General features: G+C 44.0%; 2 protein-coding genes across 3 annotated transcripts in view; one reads left to right on the top strand and one right to left on the bottom strand.

The window, feature by feature from the left end:
- RPP30 (ribonuclease P/MRP subunit p30) overlaps positions 1 to 17953 on the top strand; it is a 24550-nt gene extending 6597 nt beyond the window's left edge. Inside the window, exons 5-12 of one of the 2 annotated variants that reach the window (XR_004693889.2) lie at positions 809 to 880; positions 4817 to 4906; positions 5629 to 5745; positions 6912 to 6941; positions 7490 to 7527; positions 9050 to 9129; positions 10460 to 10811; positions 17822 to 17953. Coding sequence is in view for 1 of the 2 variants with exons in the window: in XM_035137853.2 (XP_034993744.1) it covers positions 809 to 880; positions 4817 to 4906; positions 5629 to 5745; positions 6912 to 6941; positions 7490 to 7527; positions 9050 to 9129; positions 10460 to 10566 (534 nt within the window). In the remaining variant the exon portion in view is untranslated. Of the gene's footprint in view, positions 1 to 808; positions 881 to 4816; positions 4907 to 5628; positions 5746 to 6911; positions 6942 to 7489; positions 7528 to 9049; positions 9130 to 10459; positions 12922 to 17821 lie in introns of those variants that run through there. The other variant, XM_035137853.2, reaches the window with a different exon arrangement.
- ANKRD1 (ankyrin repeat domain 1) lies at positions 13040 to 24708 on the bottom strand. Its single transcript, XM_035137851.2, has 9 exons — positions 24577 to 24708; positions 21341 to 21520; positions 17753 to 17890; positions 17554 to 17661; positions 16602 to 16700; positions 16196 to 16294; positions 15940 to 16038; positions 14567 to 14665; positions 13040 to 14065 (listed from the first exon to the last, which is right to left on the bottom strand). The coding sequence occupies exons 1-9, from the start codon at positions 24601 to 24603 to the stop codon at positions 13955 to 13957; spliced, it is 960 nt and encodes a 319-aa protein (XP_034993742.2). The 5' UTR covers positions 24604 to 24708; the 3' UTR covers positions 13040 to 13954.

The following is a 24708-nucleotide window of genomic DNA, read 5'->3' as shown; positions in this document are numbered from 1 at the left end:
AACGGGGTGAGCTCCCGTTGCTCTCTCCGAGCTCCTGCCCACCTAGCAGTTCGAAAGCACGTCAAAGTGCAAGTAGATAAATAGGTACCTGTAAGGGGGTGGGCTTACAGGGAGCAGCCACCCCCCATCAAATCCAGCTCCTCTAGCGGCTCAGACAGCAGCGAAAGGACAGGAAGGAGGAAGTGAGCGGACCGGACCGGGGCTCAGGCAGCATACAAGAGCCCTTCTTGCAGTCTGTGATATCAGAGAGGAAGGAGGGGCCAGCAGAAAGTTCCAGCGGGGAAACAGCAGAGGGGCGTCCTTTCAAATTCACCCCGGAACTGAGGCGATCAACGGCTCGCAAACGCAGGGGGAGGAGATTTGGGGTCCCCAAACTACTCTGCTGGGGGAGGAGCCGAAAAGCGCCATTGGGAGAATCTGATAGCACTGAGTAGACATGTTTTCATGAAGCTCTTGCATTGTAAATAGCTTTCACAATAAAAGCCTTAAAGATAAGATGGTTTGGAGCGTCGTTGCTCGAGGGTAGCCAGCAACCGCCCTGACAGCACCGCTCCGGCGGGAATGTAAACGGTGTTTCCGTGTGCTGCTCTGGTTCGCCAGAAGTGGCTTAGTCATGCTGGCCACATGACCTGGAAAAACTGTCTGCGGACAAACGTCAGCTCCCTTTGCCAGTAAAGCGAGATGAGCGCCGCAACCCCAGAGTCGTTCGCGACTGGACAACTGTCAGGGTACCTTTACCTTTAAATGGCTAGTCTGATAAATGGTTTTTTTTAAATGACACACTTCGTTTTCTTTTTTTCTGCCCTAGAGATCGACATCTACCAACATAAAATTTTACGACATCTTTGCTGTGTTTCCTAAGAGTGGAAAACTGTTTCATGTAAGTTTTAAAAATTGTCCCGTCCCCCGAGCATTTGAATTGTGAAAGAAGTTGCAAAAACTCAGAAGCAGCTAATGGCACTTATTTCTTCATGTGGTGTAGTTGCTGCTGTGGATCTCAGGTCTGCCAATGAGCAGCTCAGGGATTGATGCCCGAGAGTGACTCTCCCCAAGGCACTTGTAGATTATTGACTCGCTCTGTGTTTTTGCTAAGACCGGCCCTCCGAATGCTGCTTGCCTGTCAGTCATCTGACATCACAGTGGTGTCAGATGACCCAACGGGACATTTTTCCTTGGTGGCCACAGCTCAAGCTGCATCTGATGAGGAAGATCCCTTTCCTTGAAGAGTTGAATTCAAGCCAGCAGTTCAAAGATGGAATCAGGAGTGTGCTTCAAGTGTGCTCCTGGATTCCTTCATTCTAATCACGGCTTGAAGGTGGGAAAGTTGGCTGTGATTTGCCTGGTAAGCCAACTCCAGGTGTCAGGCAGGCCAAATTAGGCCCCAAAGGCTAGTCAATATGAATTGCACACTGGCAAATGTTGTAGGGCGTTGGAAGCTAGGAATCATAGAATCATAGAGTTGGAAGAGACCACAAGGGCCATCCAGTCCAACCCCCTGCCAAGCAGGAAACACCACCAAAGCATTCTTTACATATGCCTGTCAAGCCTTCACTTAAAGACCTCCAAAGAAGGAGACTCCACCACACTCCTTGGCAGCAAATTCCACGGTCGAACAGCTCTTACTGTCAGGAAATTCTTCCTAATGTTTAGGTGGAATCTTCTTTCTTGTAGTTTGAATCCATTGCTCCGTGTCCGCTTCTCTGGAGCATGTATTCAGGTCTCTTATTGGTCATGAACGCTTTGGACGTAACTCTTGTTTTCTCAACCTTGGTCCTCTGCTTGTAATATCATCCTTTGCAGGGTGATTTGTAAGATCACCGAGAACCTTTGAGTGTGTCCAATTTTATCTCTGTTTAATAAGCCAAGATATTTGCAAGCGTTGTGCCCCTGCACACCCCAGCTTTGTTCATCCCTTCACATGAGCGAAGGAACAAACAGAAAAGTAATTATGGAGTGCAATGCAAGGCAATGCTAGCCCACTTAGGCCCATAGTTTTTGACGGATGTCCTCCAAGTAGGACTTGGTGGGTATTACCCATTGTTTCACATTACGTGTGAGCCAGGAAACTATGGTCAAAAGCTTCAAAACGAGCCAGGTTTCAAAGCTATTGGATGACGTTGCCTTCATATCCTGGCTCGTCCTGAAACTATTAACCACAGTTTCCTGGACTGGACTTAACAGAAAACTGTAGCCGGTCACGTGCTTCCTTCATATTGGCTTAGTAAGCCAAGATACTGTTGTCCAAACACATTTGTGAAGGGCTTTGAAGTGTTCAAAGTGCTATATGGGGCTGGGAAGCTTGGTGCCTGTAGGCCACTTTTGGCACTTCAGACCTCGTATCCAGCTGCTGAGACTCTCCCCAGGCCACCGGCCTTCTCTCTAGGCTACCCCCTTCACTTCTCTGCCTCCTCAAGGGCCTTGAACTGTGAGAGTGACTCCTATTTGCTCTCCTGCGTGAGAATCTCTGACTCCTTTCGCCTGACTGAAATGCAGCCTGTTGTACAGAGGTCGGAGTCACGTCCATTGTCCCAACCTTTTGCCTTTGTCACTGCAAGAAGGTTTATACCCACAATGCATCCTGCAGTGTTACATGCATGCTATTACTACTGCTGCTGCTTCTAGTGATTGACAAGCAGCGATGTAACGCAGATTTCTGTTCCTTCCGATTTGAGGAGAGATTTCACTGAACATTGCTTCTCGGGCGAATGCCAAGGCAAGAGAAAAAATACTGCTATTATTTATCTAGCAACAATATGGGGTTTTTAAACTGTAAACGCACAACATTTGCACACTGGGACAGGAACTACCCGTGTTTCTCCGAAAATAAGACACCGTATTATATTTATTTTTCCTTTTAAAAAACACACACTATGGCTTATTTTCAGGGGATGTCTTATTTTTTTCCTCCTCCTGCCGTGGCCGGCATTGCTGCTGTGCCTTATTTTCGGGGTATATTCCTTGAATGCTTAAAAAGTCCTGCTATGGCTTATTTTATGACTACGTCTTAAAATAGGGGAAACAGGGTAGTTGGGTTTTCAAGCGGTATATTTGGTATGGAGAGCACTCCTCTATCCATCCAGCAGATGGCAGTGTTGCCTCTTGTTAAAGGAAGGAAATAGTTTTGCAAGAATAATAGGCCACATTTAAGAATTCTCCCCACCTTGCCCTTACCCCTACCCCAGGGTTTTCTTTTCTCTGTGCATACTTCGTATTTTTCCTACGAGTTAAGTTAAGCCAGAGATTAAGTTTTCTAGCATCATTGTTCCGGACGGATGTGGGCCGGCTTTTTTGTTGTTGCTGCTGCTGCTGCAGTTTGAAGAACTCCCTTTCTTGTGAGTTTTGTGTCCCTGGCTGATGCAGATTCAATCAGCTGAGTTTTCTTTCTGGTGGCAAGGAAGTTGCTGGCGGTCGAGCTTTAACGCTGCCCTAGACACTCCCTGAGTGTCCTTGGCCCAAACTACATCCTCTATCCTAGCCTCTCTTCTGCAGTGCTGTCCTGCCTTACAGGGTTATTGTAAGGATCACTGTATGTGACGCTCAAGAGGGGAAAGCCCATGGATATACTATATTTTATGAAGGGAGTGTATGTGCTTTTCAAATTCTCTGGAACACAACCTTTTTTAGTTGGATTCCTCCTTTGCGTTCCTTCCTCTCAGTTAGACTACCTCCCCAAAGTTTTGGGACTCGTGAAGAACGTGTGGTGGGCGTTGCCGCTCAGCGAGTTGTTCAAAGAGAACCTCCCTCATCTTTTGGCCCAGAAATATTCCTTCCTTCCTTCCTCCCAGCAGTTAGAGGTACAGTTTGCTCCAGGGTTTTACATAACCATCCTCAAGCATATGAGATCTCTGCTCTTTGAATGCTGTTCTGATTAACCCCCTTCCGCTTTGACCTCCAACATGCAATGCTGGAAGAAAACACTAGGTCTATTGCAGGGATGAAAAACTTGTGGTCTCCCAGGTGCTCTTGGGCTTCGTTTAGTTTATATACCTGCTTCGCATATCAACTGAAATCTCTAAGCAGCTTGGTATATCTCAGCAAAATAGTACCGATATAAGAAATGCAATTCGGATTCTGCATTCTGTACCTCACACCGGCTCCACATTTTAAGTAACGTAATTAAACAGCAATAAATGTTTTTAGACAATGTACATTTGTAAAGACAAGAGCCACAAAAGCAGATCCTGTGGAAAACATCCAAATGCAGCATAATTACAGTATAATATCTTGGAAATCTCATACATCTTATAAAAAGAGACACATAATCATACCGTCACCAAAATCACATACACAAAACTATAATGTAAACACAACAGCCCCCTAATACACTTGATTCAACTACCAAGCTCTCTGTACACCCACCCAATCCACTCAGTTCTCGCTTCAACGAAACCCTTAAATTTTCAACTAAGAGTAATCAACGTACAGAATAGAAGTCATCCAGTAATACTGCTTATTTCCATCCTATGAAGATAGGAGCTGACAATGTTGGTGAGGACTGATGGGAGCTACTATTCAGCCACGCCTAGAAGGCCACAGCTTACCCTATCTCTGGTCTGGAGCATAGCTGCCAAGTTTTCCCTTTTCTCGCGAGGAAGCCTATTCAGCATAAGGGAATTTCCCTTTAAAAAAGGGAGAACTTGACAGCTATGGTCTGGAGTAGAGTCCTTGGATGCTAACTCTTTCCTTGACACTTGGGCAACAATTGCTTTCCTGTCAGCTCTCCTGCTGCAGGGCATAATACTAGAACTTGTAGGGAAACTATGCAAGGATGTCAGTGTCCGCCAAGTAACCCTCTGCTTTCAAATTTGCAATACAGGTGGCCTGCACAACCTTAGACGTAGATATTGTGTGCATCAACGTAACAGAAAAGCTGCCCTTCTACATCAAGAGACCCTCTGTGAATGTGGTAAGGTGGCCTGCAAATGTCGTGCGCAGTTCTGACATTCCTCTTCTTTCTCCTTTTGTTTTTCTGCTTGTCCATTAGCAGTTTTGTCCTCTGTGGAGAAGAGGATCAGGTATCGTGTTAGAAACACAGATATATAAGCCCAGGCACACAATGGACTCTTGAAACCAGGGTTACAGTTGCCAAAACGGAATGCCTAGTTGCCCATTTGGGGGCCAGGCAGCTCGAAATTCGTATTTTTCAATATGACTTTTTGGTTCCTGAAATTCATTCTGATTGGGCAGATAAAATAATAATGGATGGAATTCTACAGTAATTAAGCAGTATATAAATAGCATTAATTAATTAACAAGGTGAGCATGAGGTTTTGTGGCACTGCTTGGACTTTCATACACCCTGCCAAAATCCAAATTCTCCTGTTGAAACTTTTTTTAAGAAGAAGAAGCAATACCAGATTTGCAGAGGTGTGGAATTGCCAAACACTTTACAGTTTGGAAATCCCAAGTGCGTGAGCATGGAATACAGTGTCCTTTTTATGTTATGTGTATCAGAGGAGGAGGAGAGACCTTTGTTTTTCTAGAGAGCCGTTAACTTTGTCCCACTGAGTGACTCTGCTTTTTGGCGGAGAACAGCGAGGAAAACACATCAATAATATGCAATAGCTGTGAGACGTTGACTGTGTTCACACTCCCTTCAGCTTCTGTTTGCTTTCCTTTCATGTGAAGGCAATAGATCGAGGCATCTACTTTGAACTTACTTATGTGCCTGCCATCAAAGACTCCACAATGAGAAGATACACGGTTTCAAATGCACTCAGCCTGATGCAGATCTGCCGAGGGAAGGTGAGGCTAAAAACACGCAGGTTTGCCCCATTTCTTTTTCATCGGAACTTTTCCCCCCTTCCAGTTAATGTTGTTTTGAATTAAGAATAGGCAGGTTGAACTGTTCCCCTTTTTCCTTCTGTTGGTTTTCGATCATCGCAGCAAATGATTGCTGTCTGAGAGCTCGGTGTGACTGATATGTTTCTGGCTTTGCAAACTTTCTCGGAAAAGCTGCGGAACTCCTGAAGGAGGGCAAACGATTAACATCAGATTGCCTGTTGAAGGAAGGAGAGAGGGGGGATGTCTGGGTCACTCCTTTCACCGCCCCTTAACAAGAGTGTCTTCTCAGCAGAATTTGGGCCATCCTAAAACAGGAGCCTTGAAATGCTGTTTGGGGCTCCGGTGGGGAAGGTTTCAGGAAGAGGAAGCTTTTCATTAGCCTCTGTGAAACCTTCCCTCTCTGTCAGAACAGAACCTCAGCATTTTTAAGGCTATTTTTTGGCATGGGGGAGGTTGTGGAGAGTAAGAGTAAGAAAAGACGTCCTCCATTGCTTTCTTTCCTACCTATTTAAAACAGGAAAGTGTTTGGGGTTATTGTTTTAACCGCATGGTGCATACATAGCCTGCTGCCCTCCTAAGAGTAATCCACAACTTTGGGATATTATAAGATTTGAGTAGGGGGACCTTAGACCCTTAAGATGCTGAGCTATAACTCCCATCAGCCCCTGCAAACATGCCCGGTGACCAATGATGATGGGGATTGTAGTTCAGCAACATCTGGGGGACCCAGTGTTCCCCACCCCTTCTCAGGTAGACCAACCCCCTCCCCCTTTCTCCTGCTTCAGCTAAGATGCTAAATATTGCATAGGTCCTGAAAGCCACAGAGAATGGGTTCTGTGCTGTTGGAAAGAACTCATCTCCCCCCCCCAACGTGTTCTTCATTAGTTTGTGGAGAAGGTGCATATGGCATGTTTGCTTCCCAGTGAGATCTGCACAGTGAATTGTACACTGCAGTGCACAAGGCTGCTCAGAGGGTGTGTGTGTGTGTGTGTGTGTGTGTGTGTGTGTATAATGTGCCATTTTGTGTCCACATGCTGGTTCTGCATTGGGGGAAGCCTTTCGAAGAAGAAAGAGAATGCGTTCAGAAACTTCCACTAATTGGTTTTTTGTGTTGCCTTATTTCCTAGAATATAATTTTATCCAGTGCAGCAGAAAAGGTAAGAGAGAGAGGGGTGGGGATCCTGCAATGACTAATGGGTGCTTCACATTCGTGTTTCATTGGAGGACTTGGGTTGCATGCGGAAAATCCCAGGTTCGATCCATGGCATCTCCCATTAGAACTGGGGTTACTTTCTTTCTAAACTCCTGGAGAGCTGCTTCCAAGTCATTGAAAACAACACTCAGCTAAATGTACCTAGGATCTGACTCTGGTAGCTTCCTGGGTTCCTTTTGAATGGTCATCCCTTTGTATTTATCTTTTGCTAACCAAGCAGCATTTGCACATACATGTCTTCCCACACACTCCATTTCGTTTGGGGAAACTCAACTAAGCCTTTACCCAAAATTCGGTATTTGTTTGTGTTTTTTCTAGCAACTCCTAGGCACGGCTAATCCCTGGCCGTTGACCAGGCAGACTCAGACCAATGGGGGTTGGGAGTCCAGCTTCGTTTGGGGACCCAAGGGCAAAGAACACTGCCCTGGTGTATACAATTGTGTATTTGTCACCTAGCATCCGCATGCGTAATGGCTTTCTCTTCCGTTGCAGCCTCTACAACTACGAGGTCCGTATGATGTGGCTAACCTGTATCCTTTTCAAGTGTGTTTGTTAGGACCTTCAGAACTTCGCTGCCTGAGATAGAGCCGTCAGACTCTCCTTTAAAGGGTAAAACTGTCTGCAGCAGAATGCTCGTAAACGATCCTGCTCTTTGCGAGAGGAGTGAAAGGTCAGTTTGTTTGGAGAGGAAATAACGCAAGAGAGCCCAGAGACGAGGAAGGGCTGTGTAGTGATGTCAGGAGACAAGGTGTGAGGCTGAGGCAGTGCTAGGAGGGTGAGAAAGTAGCTGAAGGAAATGGAGGAGGAAGACAGAGCAGTGATTTGAAAAGGAGGGTGTCTGCAAAGGGTGGTGTAGAGGGAGCACGGAACTGAAAAAGAGAAGGACTAGGGAGGGAAGGGGGGAAATCATCTCATGGGGTTTTCTTGCACAGTGAAGCAAATGGGTCCTGGCTGACAGTGGACCTTCAGGATTCAGCAAGGACAGATTGATAGTTTGGGGTTGGGAGCGACATTCAAGATTTTCTCTTTTAAAAGCCTTTTTTTAAAAACAATACAATACACACACGGGTACAGTGGTACCTCCGGTTAAGTACTTAATTGGTTCTGAAAGTCCGTACTTAACCTGAAGCGAACTTTCCCACTGAAAGTAATGGAAAGTGGTTTAATCCGTTCCAGACGGGTCTGCGGAGTACTTAAATTGAAAGTACTCAACCTGAAGCGTACTTAACCCAAGGTATGACTGTATAACAAAGTGGAAAACAGAGGACCCAACCCATAATATTACTAAAATAATGGGCAAGGGTTGCCAGTTAAGATAAGGCATTCTAAGAAAGTTTAGAACACCCCCCTCCGGTGCCCCGAGATTCCTTTTTGTTGTTGGGCAGCCAATAAATAGAACAGTCTCCCAATGCTTTGTGTGCAGTATCCTGTGAATGCTGCAAGTGTAATATATATACTTCTGGCACTCGGTGCTATTGTATACTAGCTTACTGTAGTCATGCAGAACCTTAAGAGACTGGAACCACAGGTGTCTAGTGCTGATGTTTCGGTTCTGATGTTTGGTTGTTGCATCAAAAATACTTAATGAACAGAAAGATCCCAACCTGGCTAGCTAACCTTGAAAATGAATCTGTATTTAAACACCTGTGACCAGAGAAGCAGCTAAATGGTTCAGGTCATTGTTTGGAATATAGTGCCACAGCCACCCCAAGTTAAAATATTGGTGTGGCCAACCTGTGGCCCTAGATGATGCTGGCTGGGAGATGGAGCCAAATAGCAATGAATGGGGGAAGTTGTGGTCTTACCAACATCAGGAGGGCTGCAGATTCCCCACCCCTTTAATTTGACGAGCACTTTTGTCAGACGGGTTATTCTGATTTCCGTCCTCGCAGTATCTGGGGAGCTGAGACTGAAAGATTGATTTGAACATGCTGAACTTTGACAACTTCAATACTCTGTCCTGTGTACCACAGTAGCTTTTGTAGGTTGGTAGAGGAGCTGTGCTTAGCTATGCCTCAAGCATATTTTGCCCTCCTTAACGAAAGTGGAAAGAGGGTGGCTGTTTGGCCTGTCTGAAAGCAATGCCAAGGCAGCAGTTTCTACAAACAGCCGAGGAGTCCTGCTTCATGGGGGTAAGCTGGAACAGTAACTGGGATAACGAACGTATTTGCAAGAATGTCCAAAGTTAGCAAATCTAAGCAATGTTTTCATAATGTCTATTTAAAAAGCGCAATGTGGGCTTATTGTAACATATTAAAATCACAATGAAAAAATAGTATACCTGCGCTAATGTAAAACTCTAGCTTTATTATACCTGTCTTCAATGAATGTGTTCAGCCCCAAAGCAGGGAACAGAAGTCATAGGAAAAGTCACAGGGAGGGAAACAAGATACATAAATTACAGAATCATATAAACAGGTCCAAGAAACAACTTAACAATCTACAATAAGGTAAACAAGCAAAACCACAGCATCAAAATAAATTATTTCCAATTTAACCAAACACCAAGGTAAAAGTAAACAAAACATTCAAGCAGATTGAAACAGAATAAACAACCGGTGGTTTGAGCAGCAGTTCCCACCCGGTTTTTCCACTTAATGCAGCCCACCTGTTCCTTCTCTGTCCATCACACAAAGTGGGCCGCACTCTGTGCCAACAGATTCTCACTCTGTGGCTTTTGAGTAGCTTAACATCTTTCCCCCACGCCCTCCAGCCACCCAAGCCCTCACTCTGAGCGGTATAAACGGTGACAGAGCACCTTGCCTGGTTTTGTTACAGTTCGGCATTTAAAACGCCGTGTTCCCTAGACTAGGATTGCTTGGCACGATGCACTCAGAAGTTGTTGGAGCACAGCTCCCCTCATCTGTGACGTTTGGCCATGCTGGCTGGTGCTGAGGGGAGTTTTAGAGTCCCAATGACAGCTGGAGGGCCACAGGTTCCTGGCCTAGACTCCTGTCCTGAGTGAGCAGGGGATGTGTTAGCCCTGCCTTCACTTAAATGGTTCCAAATAAGTGCTTTGACTTTATAGGTCTGCGGAGCTCGGAAGTGCGCAGAATGGTTTGTGCTGACCTAGTTTCTAGGGCATCTTGCAAGAGCCGGTTGACTTGCCCTGTTCACCTGCCCAATTAGTGGTAGTGTTAATAATGATGCAAAGGCTGCCTATCTTGCTTGGTTATAGCTGACATACCTGTATGGGTCTGTTCATGTGCCGCATTTCATCTGCTCAGCATCCATCTGGTCCCTTTTTTGATAGCAAAACGCTGCCATGATGGTGAGGGTGGCAGTTGCCACTGCAATAGATCCGCTCCCTTAGTTGTACAGGTGTGGCCTCCTTGGTTGAAGTCGCTATAGCACAGTGGTGTGGAGCCCTTGCCTTGTGCTCTTAGCCGTGCCTCGTTCCGTTTGCCGTTTTGCAATAATTCAGGGATCCTTTCTAAATGTCCCCCTCCGTTTTGATTTCAGAAGCCCGGAAGACTGCCTCTGGCGTAGTGTACACCAAGAAAAAAACTCGAGCCACGGAGGAAGATGAGACTACTCCAGTCAGTAAAAAAGCCAAGACAGCTTTGTGACAAGAAGGCTCTTTTCAGGGGAGCCCAACAACCCCCAAACCTCTAAAATACCCCAGTTGTGTGGCTTGATGAGAATAGGGTGCTTTACGATTTGACGCCAGGACAGAAGATAATGTTGCACCTTGAAGATGACATTCCTCCTTGGCTTCCCAGTGGAATAGGAATGGGAGATTATGGACACTCTCTCTTATGATGAAGCCTTTTGTGCTGAAGACTTGTTTTATTTTTACCAACCCTGTTGTTCGGTAAGTTTCTAGGACTCAAATCTCCATAGATGCGTAATCGCCCTGATCACTATCAAATCAGTTCGTGCGCGCGCACACACACAAATGATTGCATAGTTTCCCTGGCACCTGGGCACTGAATTAAAGTCACAAGTTGCAACTGTGAATTCCAAACAGCAGAGCTGTGAGCGTATTCTGTTGTTTGTGCCCAGGGGAAAAAAAGTTGCGTGCTCTGCAGTGGGAGCAGAGATCGTACGTTTGCTAGCCGTTCCTTATCTGTGTTTATAGTAGGGAGAGCTGACCATCTGGAACACTTTGGGCAACGTGCATTAGGTGTGGTGCAACTAGAGTGGTTTCCACTGCTGTTGCTTCTACTTTTTTAGCTGTTTGTGGAACGGCAACAAACCTGCTGCACCACTGGTAAATTTCAATGTTTTTCTTTAGCATGGTCTGCCATTTTCCTATCCACACCTGTGGATGAGTATAGTACCCATTGCCTGATGTATTTCTTCCCCCCTCAAAACTATTTGAACATGCACAGTGGTTGTTTCACATCCTGAGCAAGGGGCCTAATAATAATAATAATAATAATAATAATAATTTATTTACACCCCACCCATCTGACTGGGGTCCCCAGCCACTCTGAGCAGCTCCCAACAGAATATTAAAAAACACTATACATTAAAACCTTCCCTAAACAGGGCTGCTTTCAGGTGTCTTCTAAAAGTCAAATAGTTGTTTATTTCCTTAACATCTGATAGGAGGGCAGGCGCCACCACCGAGAAGGCCCTCTGCCATTGACTAACAAGATTGTTGCCTACACGAATAAGACACTGCTTACTGGCTGCCCAGCTGAAACTGCAACAGCCATCTTCACCTTGACAGGAACAAGGGAATTAAGACTTGGCTGGTTCTTTCTGTCTCATTATCTTGGAATGTCTATTCTTCCACGTGAGGCCCTTTTATCTTCAGTTTCCTAAGGCACGGCAGCAATTGGCTTTCTCCCCCAAAGGTGGGTGGGTGAGGGGGAAGAGAAGTTCTACGAGCTTTTCTTTTTATTGCGTTAAATTAAGGGTTTGAATTAAAAGGATCTGCTCGTTATGACAGTAGCAGAACTGTGCTCTGGAACACAGGTTGCCGTCCAAAGGAGACAGAGTGGGGGAGGATGGGCAGAGGCAATTTCATGCAGAGAAGGGATGGTTAGCAGAATGGTGCCGCTTTTCTTCCGACTAGGATCCAAGGCCAGAAGCAAGCCTTCCCAGGAGGAAATCAAGTGAGGGCAGGTGGTTTTGGAAGGGAGTGCTCAGCCCTGGTCCTTCTGCTTCTCCACTTTAAATTCCCCCTAATTCTCCTCTCAGCACCAATGTATGCTCTCTCTGAGCTTTGTACATTCTAGCACTTGGGCTGGGCTTCCCTTGCATCTAATTAGACCCCCCCCCCAATAGCAGCCTAGCAAAGAGTTTGAAAGGATTTGAATTGCAACTACGTTGTGTCCCAAAGGCCTGCTCACTGGTGCCACCAATTATTATTATTATTATTATTATTATTATTATTATTATTATATACCGCCCTTCATTGGAAGATCTCAGAGCGGTTCAAAAGATAAAGGAATGGCTGTTCGTGGGCTGTGGCCCTGAATCTCAACAGGAATGCCTGCAAATGCCATCAGGATTGCTTATTACCAAGTAGCTTCAGGTGTTGCTGTTACAGCTTCAAAAGTATTTCATATTTATTTTGCAACTGACGTGCATCGCCGCCTGAAACTCTTGCCTTGGCAGAACTGATTGGGCTTGGCTTTGATCTCTGAGTAAACTAAGAATCAATCAGAAATGTTTACTTTGCAAAGTGTGTGTGTGTCCTCTTGCCACTGACTTTTCCTCCTCTAATTCCACTAAGATGCTACGTGAGCTTTATCGGTTATCAAATGGTCTGGTGGTAAGTTTCTATAGAATCCGGACCTCAGGAAAGTAGTTTTTGATGAGGACATTTTGGCTTTATTTTTGTTGAATAAATCATGGTGTAATATGCCATGCATTGTTGTTCATCCGAGGTTGTATTTACCTAATTTTAAGAGCTGCCAAGGAAAGATTGTTGTTATTATGTGCTGATATGTAAAACCACAGAATTCAAAGAGGGTGTACTTTCTTTTCCCCAAGACACTTATCTCCAATATCTTCTATCCCTCGTAACATCTTCAGATGAAGAAATAATACATTCAGGTAGATTAAAGCGAGCGGTTCTGTTGCTTCTTTTAAAACGTTTAAATAGGGTTTAATACAAAATGTACATAAAAGCCATACAAATATACACTACCATTTGTTACAATATTGAGCTTCGACAGTAACAGCAACTTTTCCTCTTCATCTTTGGATTCTGTCCTCTTCATCTGCCCAACTTCCTGTCTTGAACACTGCAGTTTAGAGGTAGCCAATATGGCGGCCTCTAGAGGTTCCTAGACTCCCAATTCCCACCAGCCCCAGCCAGCATGGCCAGTCGATGGAGTTGGTAGGGAGGTTTAATCCCACAACACCAGGACACTGCCATGTTGGCTGCCTCTTGTGTAGTTCAGGTAGCCTGAATTAAAAACTTCCACAGAAGAGCAGAGCCCTTCCTTTTCTTTATTCCACTTTGCTTTCCCCTTTCTCACTACTATTCTCCAACCCTCTGATTTTTGCTTTTTTAACAGCTGGCTCTGACAATAGCAATTCAGCAGAAACCAGGTGACAATAACAAATATTGCCTATTGAAAGAGGGTTTAATGGGAAGCACTGCTAATAGGCTCTGAAAGCCTGTTGGCTTGTGTGTGTGTGTTTTTAAAGGGGCTTAATACTCATGACTGGTTCAGATTACCACATTAGTAAGATGGTCTTTTTCTATAGAACAGCAGTACCAACATGACTTATTGAAAATATCGGCAAAGAAACACTCTGGGAGAAGTGATGGAATAGAAATAAATAAACCAGCTTGAAATCAGTGGCATCTCAACACTCGAAACTGCCCTTGAAGTATTTCAGGACCCTCTTTTGGTTCCTTGTGGAAAGGCAGCAAGACAAAATGCTTGTATTCTGCGAAGGTGGGCGGCATTTATAATGCTGCTGCTCTTCACATTGGTGATATCTTGCTTTTTGCAAGGAAACTGTCCAGTCCATTGACGTTTTGAGTCTTCAGAATGTGTCTATAGGGGAGCTCTTGTAAGAGTTCTCCTTCAGGCTGTTGAATATTTCTTTGGTGCCATTTTGCCACTGCAGAACAAGATCCATTGGAGTTTTCCCTTCCTATGGAGGAAAGTTAGGGAAACGGCATTAATTTTTACCCCCTTGAAAAGTCATCATTGCTCTCCTCTGTTTCTGTGACTTAGCTTTCTGCAGTTGTGGTAGTGAGAAGCTCTCTTAATAATGACTGCTTATGCCTCTTTGAAGTGACAAATGCATTAAAAAATGTCTTTCCGGGTACTTGTCAACTTTGAGGGTGGTGCATGGGCAATGAATGTGCATCCCCCACACACTAATTCCATTCAACAAGTTACAAGTGCATCGTTCTTTGCCCAATTTCACCTATTCCTCACAACCAGTCAATTTGCTACCACAAATGTTCAAGACTAGAAAGTGAATGTGGACAGCAAAATCTACAAACGTGGAAACCAGCAAAAGTTAGATGCAATCCAATCCTACTGCAGTCGTCTTGGTGTTTTTATTTTAGTAACTTGTGCCCTGATTCTCTTTATAGACTCAACATGGCTTACTTAGGAAAACTGCAAAGGGTTAGGGAATACTTACAGCATTCTTCATGTTTAGGTTGGCACCATACATGATCAGGAGTCGAATCATTTTATAACGATTCAGTCTCACTGCGTCGTGCATAGGACTATCTCCTTCCTAGAACAGAGGAGACAAAAATGAATATAATGAGCTTTGGGGCTCTACAGGCGTAATAGTGAAAGCACTCAATAAATTACACCACCATCTTACACCCAATAGTGATAATGATTATTATTATTTACCAGTAAGTGTGCTGTTGTGAAGCTGAGTGGAAATGGGTGGTTCAAAGGAATGTTAAATACCATTGCTATTCTCTCCCTGAAGTTGCCTTGAGAGATCACAATCACCTGCTATTTTACCACCCTAAAGACACTAACTGAGCAATGGGGAGCCTGTAAACTGCAAAAGTCATTGCACCTCCATCATCCCTCACTATTGCTTATGCTCGCTGGGGTTGGTGGATTTCGGAAACAGTAGGGCTATAGGCACCTCATTCCTGCAATAATGCACATTCCTTGAAAACAGACCAGCATGCTGTAGAAGTGATTTGTGCTGTATTATAATTTAATTATACCCCGCCCATCTAGCTGGGTTTCCCCAGCCACTCTGGGCGGCTTCCAACAGAAAAATGAAATAAAATAATCTATTAAACATTAAAAGCCTCCCTAAACAGGGCTGCCTTCAGATGTCTTCTAAAAATCTGGTAGCTGTTTTTCTCTTTGACATCTGATGGGAGGGCGTTCCACAGGGCGGGCGCCACCACCAAGAAGGCCCTCTGCCTGGTTCCCTGCAACTTGGTTTCTCGCAACGAGGGAACCGCCAGAAGGCCCTTGGTACTGGACCTCAGTGTCCAGGCAGAACGATTGGGAAAACGTCCCAATACAGGGCTGCCTTCAGATGTCTTTGGAAAGTCATGTAGTTCTCTATCTGTTTGACATCTGGTGGGAGGGCGTTCCACAGGGCGGGCACCACTACCGAGAAGGCCCTCTTCCTGGTTCCTTGTAACTTCGCTTCTCACAGTGAGGGAACCGGTAGAAGGGCTCAGAGCTGGACCCATGTACAGTAGTACCCATTGGCATCTTCTCTGAGCAGCATTGTGACTCTTGCTGCTTATCTATCCTGTGCATGTAGCCTTGTGGAGGGAAAGGCTTGTACATCCACTTTCCCTCCTCCTGCATGGGAATGTTGTTTGATATGGCTTGCCCTAATAAGAATGTCATATGGAAAAAGAATGCCCCATGGAAATGGACCTTCAGCTGAAAGGATAACCTTTGACCACCACCGCCCAGGTGTTGCCGGGGCTGCCAGATCCCTTTAGCCCCAGCTTGCATAACTAATAGTCAGGGGTGGTGGGATTTGCAGCCTAGCTCACACATCTGGAATGCACTTACTCTGTCTTTGGCATTGAGATCTGCTTCACAGGCGATGAGGTGCTCCCCGCATTCGTACTGACCTGTCCTTACAGCCACGTGTAGAGGACTGCTGAGCAACTGGTAGAAAAGGAAGGGCAGGGAGAGGCATAATCAACACAAGCAGGATGAGAAACAACAAGCTCGGATCTGAAAGGGCCTCTTGTACAAACAGCTCGCAAAGCCACTTTTAACTATTCCCACCTCAATTTTTCAAACGGAAATAATAATTGCTTACCTTATCTCTAGCATTCCTGTTTATTCCTTTGTTCAGCAAGTACTTCAGGATTTCCACATTGCCCCCACGGCAGGTCCAATGAATAGCTGTGGATTCAAGCTGCGCCAGAGGAAAATAATTATAAATATTTGTCAACTGGTTCACATATGATGTGAGTTTTCAGCGCCTAATTACTCATGTCCTGATGAGACTTGTGCCCGGTTATTGTTGATAAAAGTTTTATTACTTTGAAAAAAAAAACCTTTATTGAAAAGAAAAGCCTTGTGTTTGAGATAGCAGGAGGCAATAGTGGTTCCATCTGCAACAGGCTAGGCATGGCTTATTGATGGTTACAGTGGATGAGTAGCAAACGTGTGTCTGTGTGAACCACCCCAAGGAGCTCTGCATGTGTCCAATGAGCACTTACCATATCCTGGAATTCAAGGTGGGCTCCTGCTTCGACTAACTTCTCCACAACTGCCAGGTGCCCTTCTGAGCATGCTCTATGCAAGGCTGTGCGCTTGTACTGTCAAATGGAACAGTCATAGTGTGGTCAATTTTAACCTGCAAGGCTTTGAAATAAATCATACAACCCTTCGCATGTTGAATATTCAAAACGCTTTACGCATAAATTAACCCTGCCCGTCCCACCCTTACCAAAACAAGACATGCACATGTGAAGTTTTTCGTTTCCTTCTTGTGCCTCGCTAAACTCCCCCCCCCCCCCATTTAAATTATGCTCCTGAAGAAGGCAGGGCTTTCTCTTTCACTTGTGTTACCATGTATGGTGTCATGTACAGATATATATACAATGCCAGGTAAATCATAATTTCAGTCTTTTGTTAACAACAGCCCCGTATAGCATTTATGTACTTCACTTGTTTAGTTTTGTCAATTTATAAGCCACCCTTCAGTTACAGTAGGCTCTTTTAGCAGCACAATTTAAACAGCATAAATTCATGAAGACAAAACACGACAAGAACAAGGAAATACAGTAGATTTTTTGCTATTGCTTGAATGCCCATTTAAAGAAACAATGCTCTCCTGTCTTGGGAGTTCAGAATACTTTAACCGTGAAAAGTGTATCTACTTCAAAAGGTAACACTAACAGAGTGGTGGTGGTTTTTAAATTTAACCTTAAAATATAATTTTTGAGGACATAAAAACCTCTATAAACTGGTTTGAGAGCCATTCCCCCTACGGAGATCTGGAAACAGCAGTGGTTGGGGAGAGATCAGTCTCTTTAAAGAGAGAGAACCTTCTCTACCCTCATCAAACTACAACTCCCAGGATCCTTTGGGAAAGCCATGCCTGTTAAAGCTAAGATCAAAGATGTGCACCTTATAGTAGATTTGGGACAGGAATTGAACAAATCATACCTCATCACAAACGTTTGGATCTCCTTTGTCTGCCAGGTATTTTTCAATTATTGGCATCTTGTTCTCCAAGGCAGCCTTTAAAAATGTTGGAACATCCACAGGTTCAGTCTGGTGGAGAACAGAAATAAGCGTTAGTTCAGTTCAGTATGGGGGAACCTCATAAAGACAGGAAAGAAGACTATTTTGCCCCTGAACTTACTCTAATTTCTTCCTCGGGCTGCTTTACAATGGGCACTTTAACCTTCTTGATTTTTTTCCTTTTCTTCAGCTGAATGATTTTTTCAAGATCTTCCAAGCTCTCAAGTTTTGGTCTTGCCTCTAATTTCTTTTTCTTGATCTGAACAACAACAACAACAAAAGCAAATAAGAACATTAGAAGATCCCTCCTGGACCAGACCGCTTTTTTTGTCCACTCCAGCATCCTGTTCTCACAGTGGCTAACCAGATGCCTATGGAAAGCCTGCAAGCAGGAACTGAGTGTAAATGTCCTGCTCCCATTTGTGAATCTTTGCAACTGGTATTCAGAGTCATACAGCCTCCTATGGTGGAAATAGCCAGGGCTCTTTTTTCCAGCCAGAACTCAATGGAACTCAGTTCTGGCACCTCTCAGGTGGGCACTATTGCCATTCTAAGAGAACAAGGGAACTGTTCATGGGGAATTCCGGCATGTCTTCCTAGGAAAAAAGGCACTTGAACTAGCCATTGTGAGTGACTGCCAATAAGAGCAATATGAGGAACAATATTAGCTTCAACATACAATCTCCAGGATCCCTTGGAATCCCCTTCAACAGTTAAAATAATCAGAAAAGGCGCTACTTCAGCTTCTAATGCCACACGAGGTTATGTCAAAATTCTGCTGGGGAAAAATGCTATTAGTTATTTAAATGCAAGACGGATAAGTGATCATAGCTGCCAAGTTTTCCCTTTTCTCGCGAGGAAGCCTATTCAGCATAAGGGGAAATCCCTTTAAAAAAGGGATAACTTGGCAGCTATGTAAGTGATTAAGGAACCATCCAGACATAACACAGGGTCACATGTTGCTTAGAAGTTATTCTAGTTAGTGACAAAAGTTGCTGGAAATGTAAAGAGAAAGATGGTGAATTTTATCATATGTGGTGGACATGCGAAAAAGTTAAAAGATTTTGGGAAAGTTTATATAACGAATTGAAAAAGATGTTTAGATATACTTTTCCAAAAAAACCAGAAGCATTTTTGTTAGGAATAATGGGAGGAGAGATTAGAAAAGAAGATCAAACACTGTTTATGTATGCAACAACCGCGGCTAGGACTTTGTTAGCCCAAAAATGGAAATTACAGGAATTACCTACAATTGTGGAGTGGCAGACAAAAATGATGGACTATGCTGAACTTGCTAGATTGACATGCAAGATTCGTGACCAGGGGGAGACAAGGTTTCAAAAGGACTGGAGTAAATATGTGGACTATATGGAGAAAAACTGTAGATCGTTAAAAACTCTCGCAGGATTAAAATAAACCTTACGAATTGATCAATATGTCAAAAAAGGAACTGCAAAAAAGGGAATTAACAAGAAACCCGCATGAAGGGAGGGGGGGAAGTCATAGCTCGGCGGAGCAAGGTAAAAGATGTGAATATAAGATTTTGTATAAAAGATTGGTTTTGTTAATTTGTTGAATTTGGAAAATTGGAATAAAATGTATTTAAAAAAAATAGAAGTTATTCTAGTTATAAATATGTGTCAGCCTATATTTAAAGCGCAGGCTTCATCTTTAACGTAGAGTAACAACCCAACTTGCTTTTCACAGAACAAAGTGCTAATGAGTGACATAATTTATCCCCCAAATGTTGAATGATTGTTGCTCTGGCAGAGTCACCATATCTCCTTTTTGGAGTGATTCTTGATCAAGTTTCAAGTTGAACCTTCATTGCAAAAAGGGGCGGTTGATTCAAAACCCTTAGAAACCCATGTAGAAATTGGATCCCCTTAAACTTAACGCTACTCTGTAATTCTTCATTTGAATAATCCATCGCCAGGGAAGCTGTAGAATGCTAAATCACCAGCTCACAATAATCTGTTACTTCAAAGGAAAAGTCTGCGGATTTAAATTCCAGTGATGTCTTTCCTATTTTCATATATCTTTGAGGGAGGGCTGGTGGAATCTTATTTTTATTGCCCACCTTAAAATTTTGTCATCATCGAGGAAGATTTTAATAATGTTGCCATGCTTGAAATGATGGGCATAATTCTGTGGGCACTGAACCAAACAATTACAGATGACTATCTCTATATATAAAAATGTAAACTAGGCATGTGGCTTATTAACCACTTTTCTCCGAAACCGCTTGATCGATTGCGTTCAAATTTAGATACAACATCCCAAGCGAATGTCCGAAGGCTCTTATAAAATTTGCTAAGACAGATGTCACACCTGTGCCAGGTAAAACTCCAATGTTTCAAAACACACCACTCAGATGAAAATGCATGCTGGGAAAAGAACCAGGTTGCAAACCAGCGCCCTCTAGCGGCAGCTACAGTGGTACTGCACCTATAAAACCTTCCCTCTCAACAGCACCTCTGCTCCCGTTTACATACTAGGCCGAAGCCATTTTCAGACTAGGCCGAATGGAGGTACTGACTCGCCTGGGTGGGGGTTAGGGGGAGGAGGGGACGGGATAGGTCAGGACACCGTGGGACCAGTCGCAGGGAAGAGCCGGGGGTGGGGGAGGGGTTGTGATTTGTCATGGGTTGGGACATGGAGGGGGGAATCACACGGATGAGCCACAGCAACAGGGCCAGCTAGTATCTTATAAACGGAAGGCAAAAATGTTTTTAAGGAGGAAAACCCAGATGTCCCAATATGTCTTTGGCATGTGAGGGGTGGGGTAACACATTCTTTGCATGCAGAAAGTCTCTGTGAATTGTCTCAGCAGAGATGGGTGAGAAATTTGATTCACATTTTAATGCAAACTGGCTTATGTGCAAACCAAAACACAAGCTATCTTTACAAAATTGTACTTCTCTGAATTTTCAATGCAGTTCACTTGTAAATTCATATATTAAGACAAAGTTTGCATAGAAAGTCACATTTTGCTGAAAATAACATATAAAATGCATTCTGTTTTGGGGGGAATATGTATAGCAGGCAAAACTGCATGGAAGTATATGTATAGTAGACATTTACATTAAAGTGATCATTTGTTATGAGAACACTTTTAAAAAATATATAAATCACAAAATGATACAGAAAAAATGTGGGGAAATGAGAAAATGAAATTAACAGATTTGTCCATCCCTAATCCCCAGCATCTCCCGTGAAGAGGAGATACATCTGCCTGGAAATTTGGGATTACTTTTTGCCTCAGATACCAAAATGTCTTGGTTTGTCTCTGGCTAAAGGTTCATCTAATCCATGGCTTTCAGCCATATCTGGTAGCCATTTACCAGATTTTCAGAGACACCTTTTCCCCAATCCTGTAGTTTGTGACACTCTTAGCTGAATATACTTTTGTATGTAGAGCATGGATTTTTTTATGTAAAACAGGTGTGTTCCCTAGGGAGTTGTGGCCTATTCTAATCTCCTCTCATTCCTGGTTTTGGGATATGTTGAGTCCCGGTTAATAACATTTTGGCAATGTAACAAGACCCTGGGGGTTGGGGGTGGGAATATTTCTACTGGTTTCCAATGTACATCTATAAGGACCTTTCTATTTTTCTAAACTACCTTCTTAGTTAGAGGGCAGACCACAGGAATTCGAAACTTCAGTGTTCCAGAAGTGCAAAAAGATACACAAGAAACGCAATTTTACCTCAGCTTCTAGCGCTTTCTCTTCTTTGTAGGTCAGATTGTGTCGTGCCAGTGAGAGGTCTGTGAGGGTCTTCAGGTCCTCTTGTTTCTCTAACCTTACGGCAGCTTCATACTCTCCATTTTTGAAGTCCTCTGGGAGGAAATCTCCCGTGTCTCTACCGTCTGCCTTTTTGCCTGTCACCTGTCAAAGGAACAATGGTTCAAGAGTGTCAACGTCTTGCTTTCTGACAGATTGAGAAGCAGAGCTAACACATGAGGGCAGGGCAGGCAGCCCTCGAGAAATACCGAGGAAACGGAGGTGAAAGTGATGGCTCAAAGACAGGGTGCCTTTTCGGAAAACAGTGGGCGAGTTGAAATCATGGCACTGAATGTTGTTCATCTGATTCCCAATGCTCAGGGAACAGGTAGAAATGTGTGCATAGCCCAGCATCTGGAAAGAAAAGCTGTCAATTTAGCATCCCTCGCATAGCCCAGAGACAGTATGTTGGTGGCGGGAAAGATGTATTCAGGTAGGGGAGATAAGAAGCATGAAGGTCAGAGGCAAGGAGGAGGTTGAAGAAAGGGTGCAAAGTAGGAAGTGGAGCTGAAAGAAAAAGAGGTGAGGCTTGGGGAAAGGGCCTGAGGGAAAGGGAACCGGGCACCCCCAACCTGGTGCCCTCCAGACCTTGCTGGACTCCAACTCTAATTGTCCTCAGCCAGCATGGCCAAAGGTCAAGGATGGTGACAGCTGGAGTCCAACAACCAGGCTGGAGAAGGATGAAATAAGGGAGCTGAAGCAGGCAGCTTGGGTTATCTTTAGCTTATGGCACTTACAATACCATTTGGGGCAGGGATGAGAGGGAGGACGTCAAGAGACGAGACAGTGGTCTGAAAAATAAAGACTTGAGGATGGGATGGGCATTGGAGAGTTGCAGGTGGGAGAATGGAGAAATCCGGGGGGAAGTAAAACTGGGGTAATGCCACACATTTGGGCTTAGGGATAGGAGGGTCTGTGAACTCCACGGAGGAAGGAAATGGGCAGGCAAAAGGAGATTTGGAGGCGTGGGGGCTGTGGGCCAAGGGTGTGTTGGGTTGCTAAGTCTAAAGTAGGGCTAGCCAACCTGGTACCCTTCCGATGTTTTGGACCTAAACATTATCACTTACTATGCAGTCAACTCAGAGAGAATAATCATTGTACAGTGTACAGTTATCCCTGGTTGTACTGGTTGGGGCTGATGGAAATCTAAGCCCAGTCAGGAGAATTGTCTTAGCTGTGCCATCTCCTGACACTGAAGCATTGTTGACCTGGCAACTCTAAAAGGACGTCAAAGGCCCAGAAGCAGTGAATGATGGACTGACTTTCACATATTGGTCAGAACTAACCAGACACTTATTGGGCCGCAGGCATGGATCCAGGTACAAAATTTCTCCTGTCTGTTAGGAATAAATAAGTAAATCTGTGGCCTCCGGCATTCTGGACATCACATTTAAAATCAAGTGTTTTTCTTTCCCTGTTGGAAGTGTGCTGGGTGTGCAGTAATCAGGCAGTGTGATGCATGCATTGGAGCAAGCTAAAGATAGTAGCGACTACATCTCACTGAAATCAAGGAAGGAAGTTAGATGCATATGACTAATGTATGTTATTCCTGACTAACTTTAGCTGCATTGGGGATGGTAACTGGGATTCTGAGAGCCAATAGGAATAAGCCCAAGAGCTTACTTAAACTCAATGGTTTTTTAAATTATTTTTCCCCCACCACAATTAACTGGCAGACCTCTATGCCATCTGATTCTGAAATTCCTCGTATAGCGTGGGCACCTGCTGTCAAAAATCACAAGTCCAAAGGTCCCTTACATGCACAAAATAAATTGAGCGGTTGTTTAGATCCAGACGCATTTCGTTTCCAAACTTCTTTCTCAGATGTATTTATTTGTTAGGAATCTGCTTTTATATGAGAATCTGATCCAACCCTTTGAGGGATCAAAGTCTTAACAGTTCAATCCTAGGGATGTCTACTCAGAAGTAAGCCACTCATCTGACTTGCTGTGAGATATTTATGTCTGGGATAGCAGCCTTGATCAATTTTCATTGACTTAAGTCACTAGAGTGTTCAACAAGCATTATCGCAGCTTGACGAACATCTCCTCTAGCAAAGTAGTGAACTCAGTAAATGTCTCTTTTACTTGACAGACTGGGCAACTCCTGGGTGAAGCGGATACAATCATGATAGGAAATGCCCTCATTGGACCCTTTCAAGCAAGCCGCAAGTCCAGAGGAATCCTGCCTTGTGCTTGCTTCTTTCATTACTAATTCCTGTCATCAATAGCAGTTATAAACATCAGAGGTGAGAAGAGGCCTTTTAAGCCACTCGGCTCCTTTTGGCTCTTTATTATCCTGCCCGGAATTGTTCCCAATTACTTCTGAGTCCAGCTTGCGTGCTTGGCACAGCACAAACATAGCTGGAAACATGCTCACGAGTTTCTTTGCCTAGATGCTAATTTGGATGCAGCTGGCAAGAGCTGAATCACATGTAATTTATCAGATTAGGAGCTGCAATCCTAATCTGTTATATTTTGTTTTGAACCACCTTGAAGGTCCCATTGGATCAAAAGATGACAAAAAATTAAGCAGATCTTCCTTCCTTCCTTCCTTACATTTTTTTTCTTTAAGAGTCCCTTGTATCTCCTATGGTAGGGTCAGCTTTTTTCTTACATGCATAATGATTTACAGCACATAATCCAATTTATACACTCTGGGACTACACTAAAGTTAGACCATTTTCTTCAGCAAAGATGCTTAGTATTTCATTAATACTTTCCCTATGTTGTTAAGGCATGTCACACGTCATTTCAGTAATCGCTACAACTTAGTAAGGTAGGCCAACATTATTTACCTCGTGATATAATGCTATTAAAGCTTGAGGCTATGAGATGCCAGCCTGCTTGAAGCCACCAGGCAAGCCCACAGCTTTTGTTGAGATTTGAATTGGGTGGATTTTCAGCTCTTAGCTCATGCTCTTAACCACCACACAAACTCACCTGGACAAATTACATCCCAGCACAATCTGCTCAAGTCATCGTGCACGGCATGGGTTAAAACGACCACCAAAAGAACAGCCAAGCTTTTTGCAGTGATATAAATCGCCGCATTAATAAGAGACAATTTGCAGAAGAATGTAATACCCTGCACACAATTAAACTGGACGGTTGACAAACCTTAACTTAGCAGTTATTACGAAAGGTGAATTTTGTACCTACCAGCTCTTCCACTCTCAGCATCATCATAGTTGCTGCTGCTTATCAAAGAACGATAGTGCTCTGTGTGTGTGTGTGTGTGTGTGTGGTACTCCTTTAAGGATGGATGCCTCCTCCACCCAAGGCAGCTTTACT

The sequence above is a fragment of the Zootoca vivipara genome, chromosome 5 (genome assembly GCF_963506605.1).
Source record: "Zootoca vivipara chromosome 5, rZooViv1.1, whole genome shotgun sequence".
Taxonomy (NCBI): domain Eukaryota; kingdom Metazoa; phylum Chordata; class Lepidosauria; order Squamata; family Lacertidae; genus Zootoca; species Zootoca vivipara.
The sequence above is the reverse complement of the archived record's forward strand: the minus strand, read 5'-3'. Positions and strand labels throughout refer to the sequence as shown.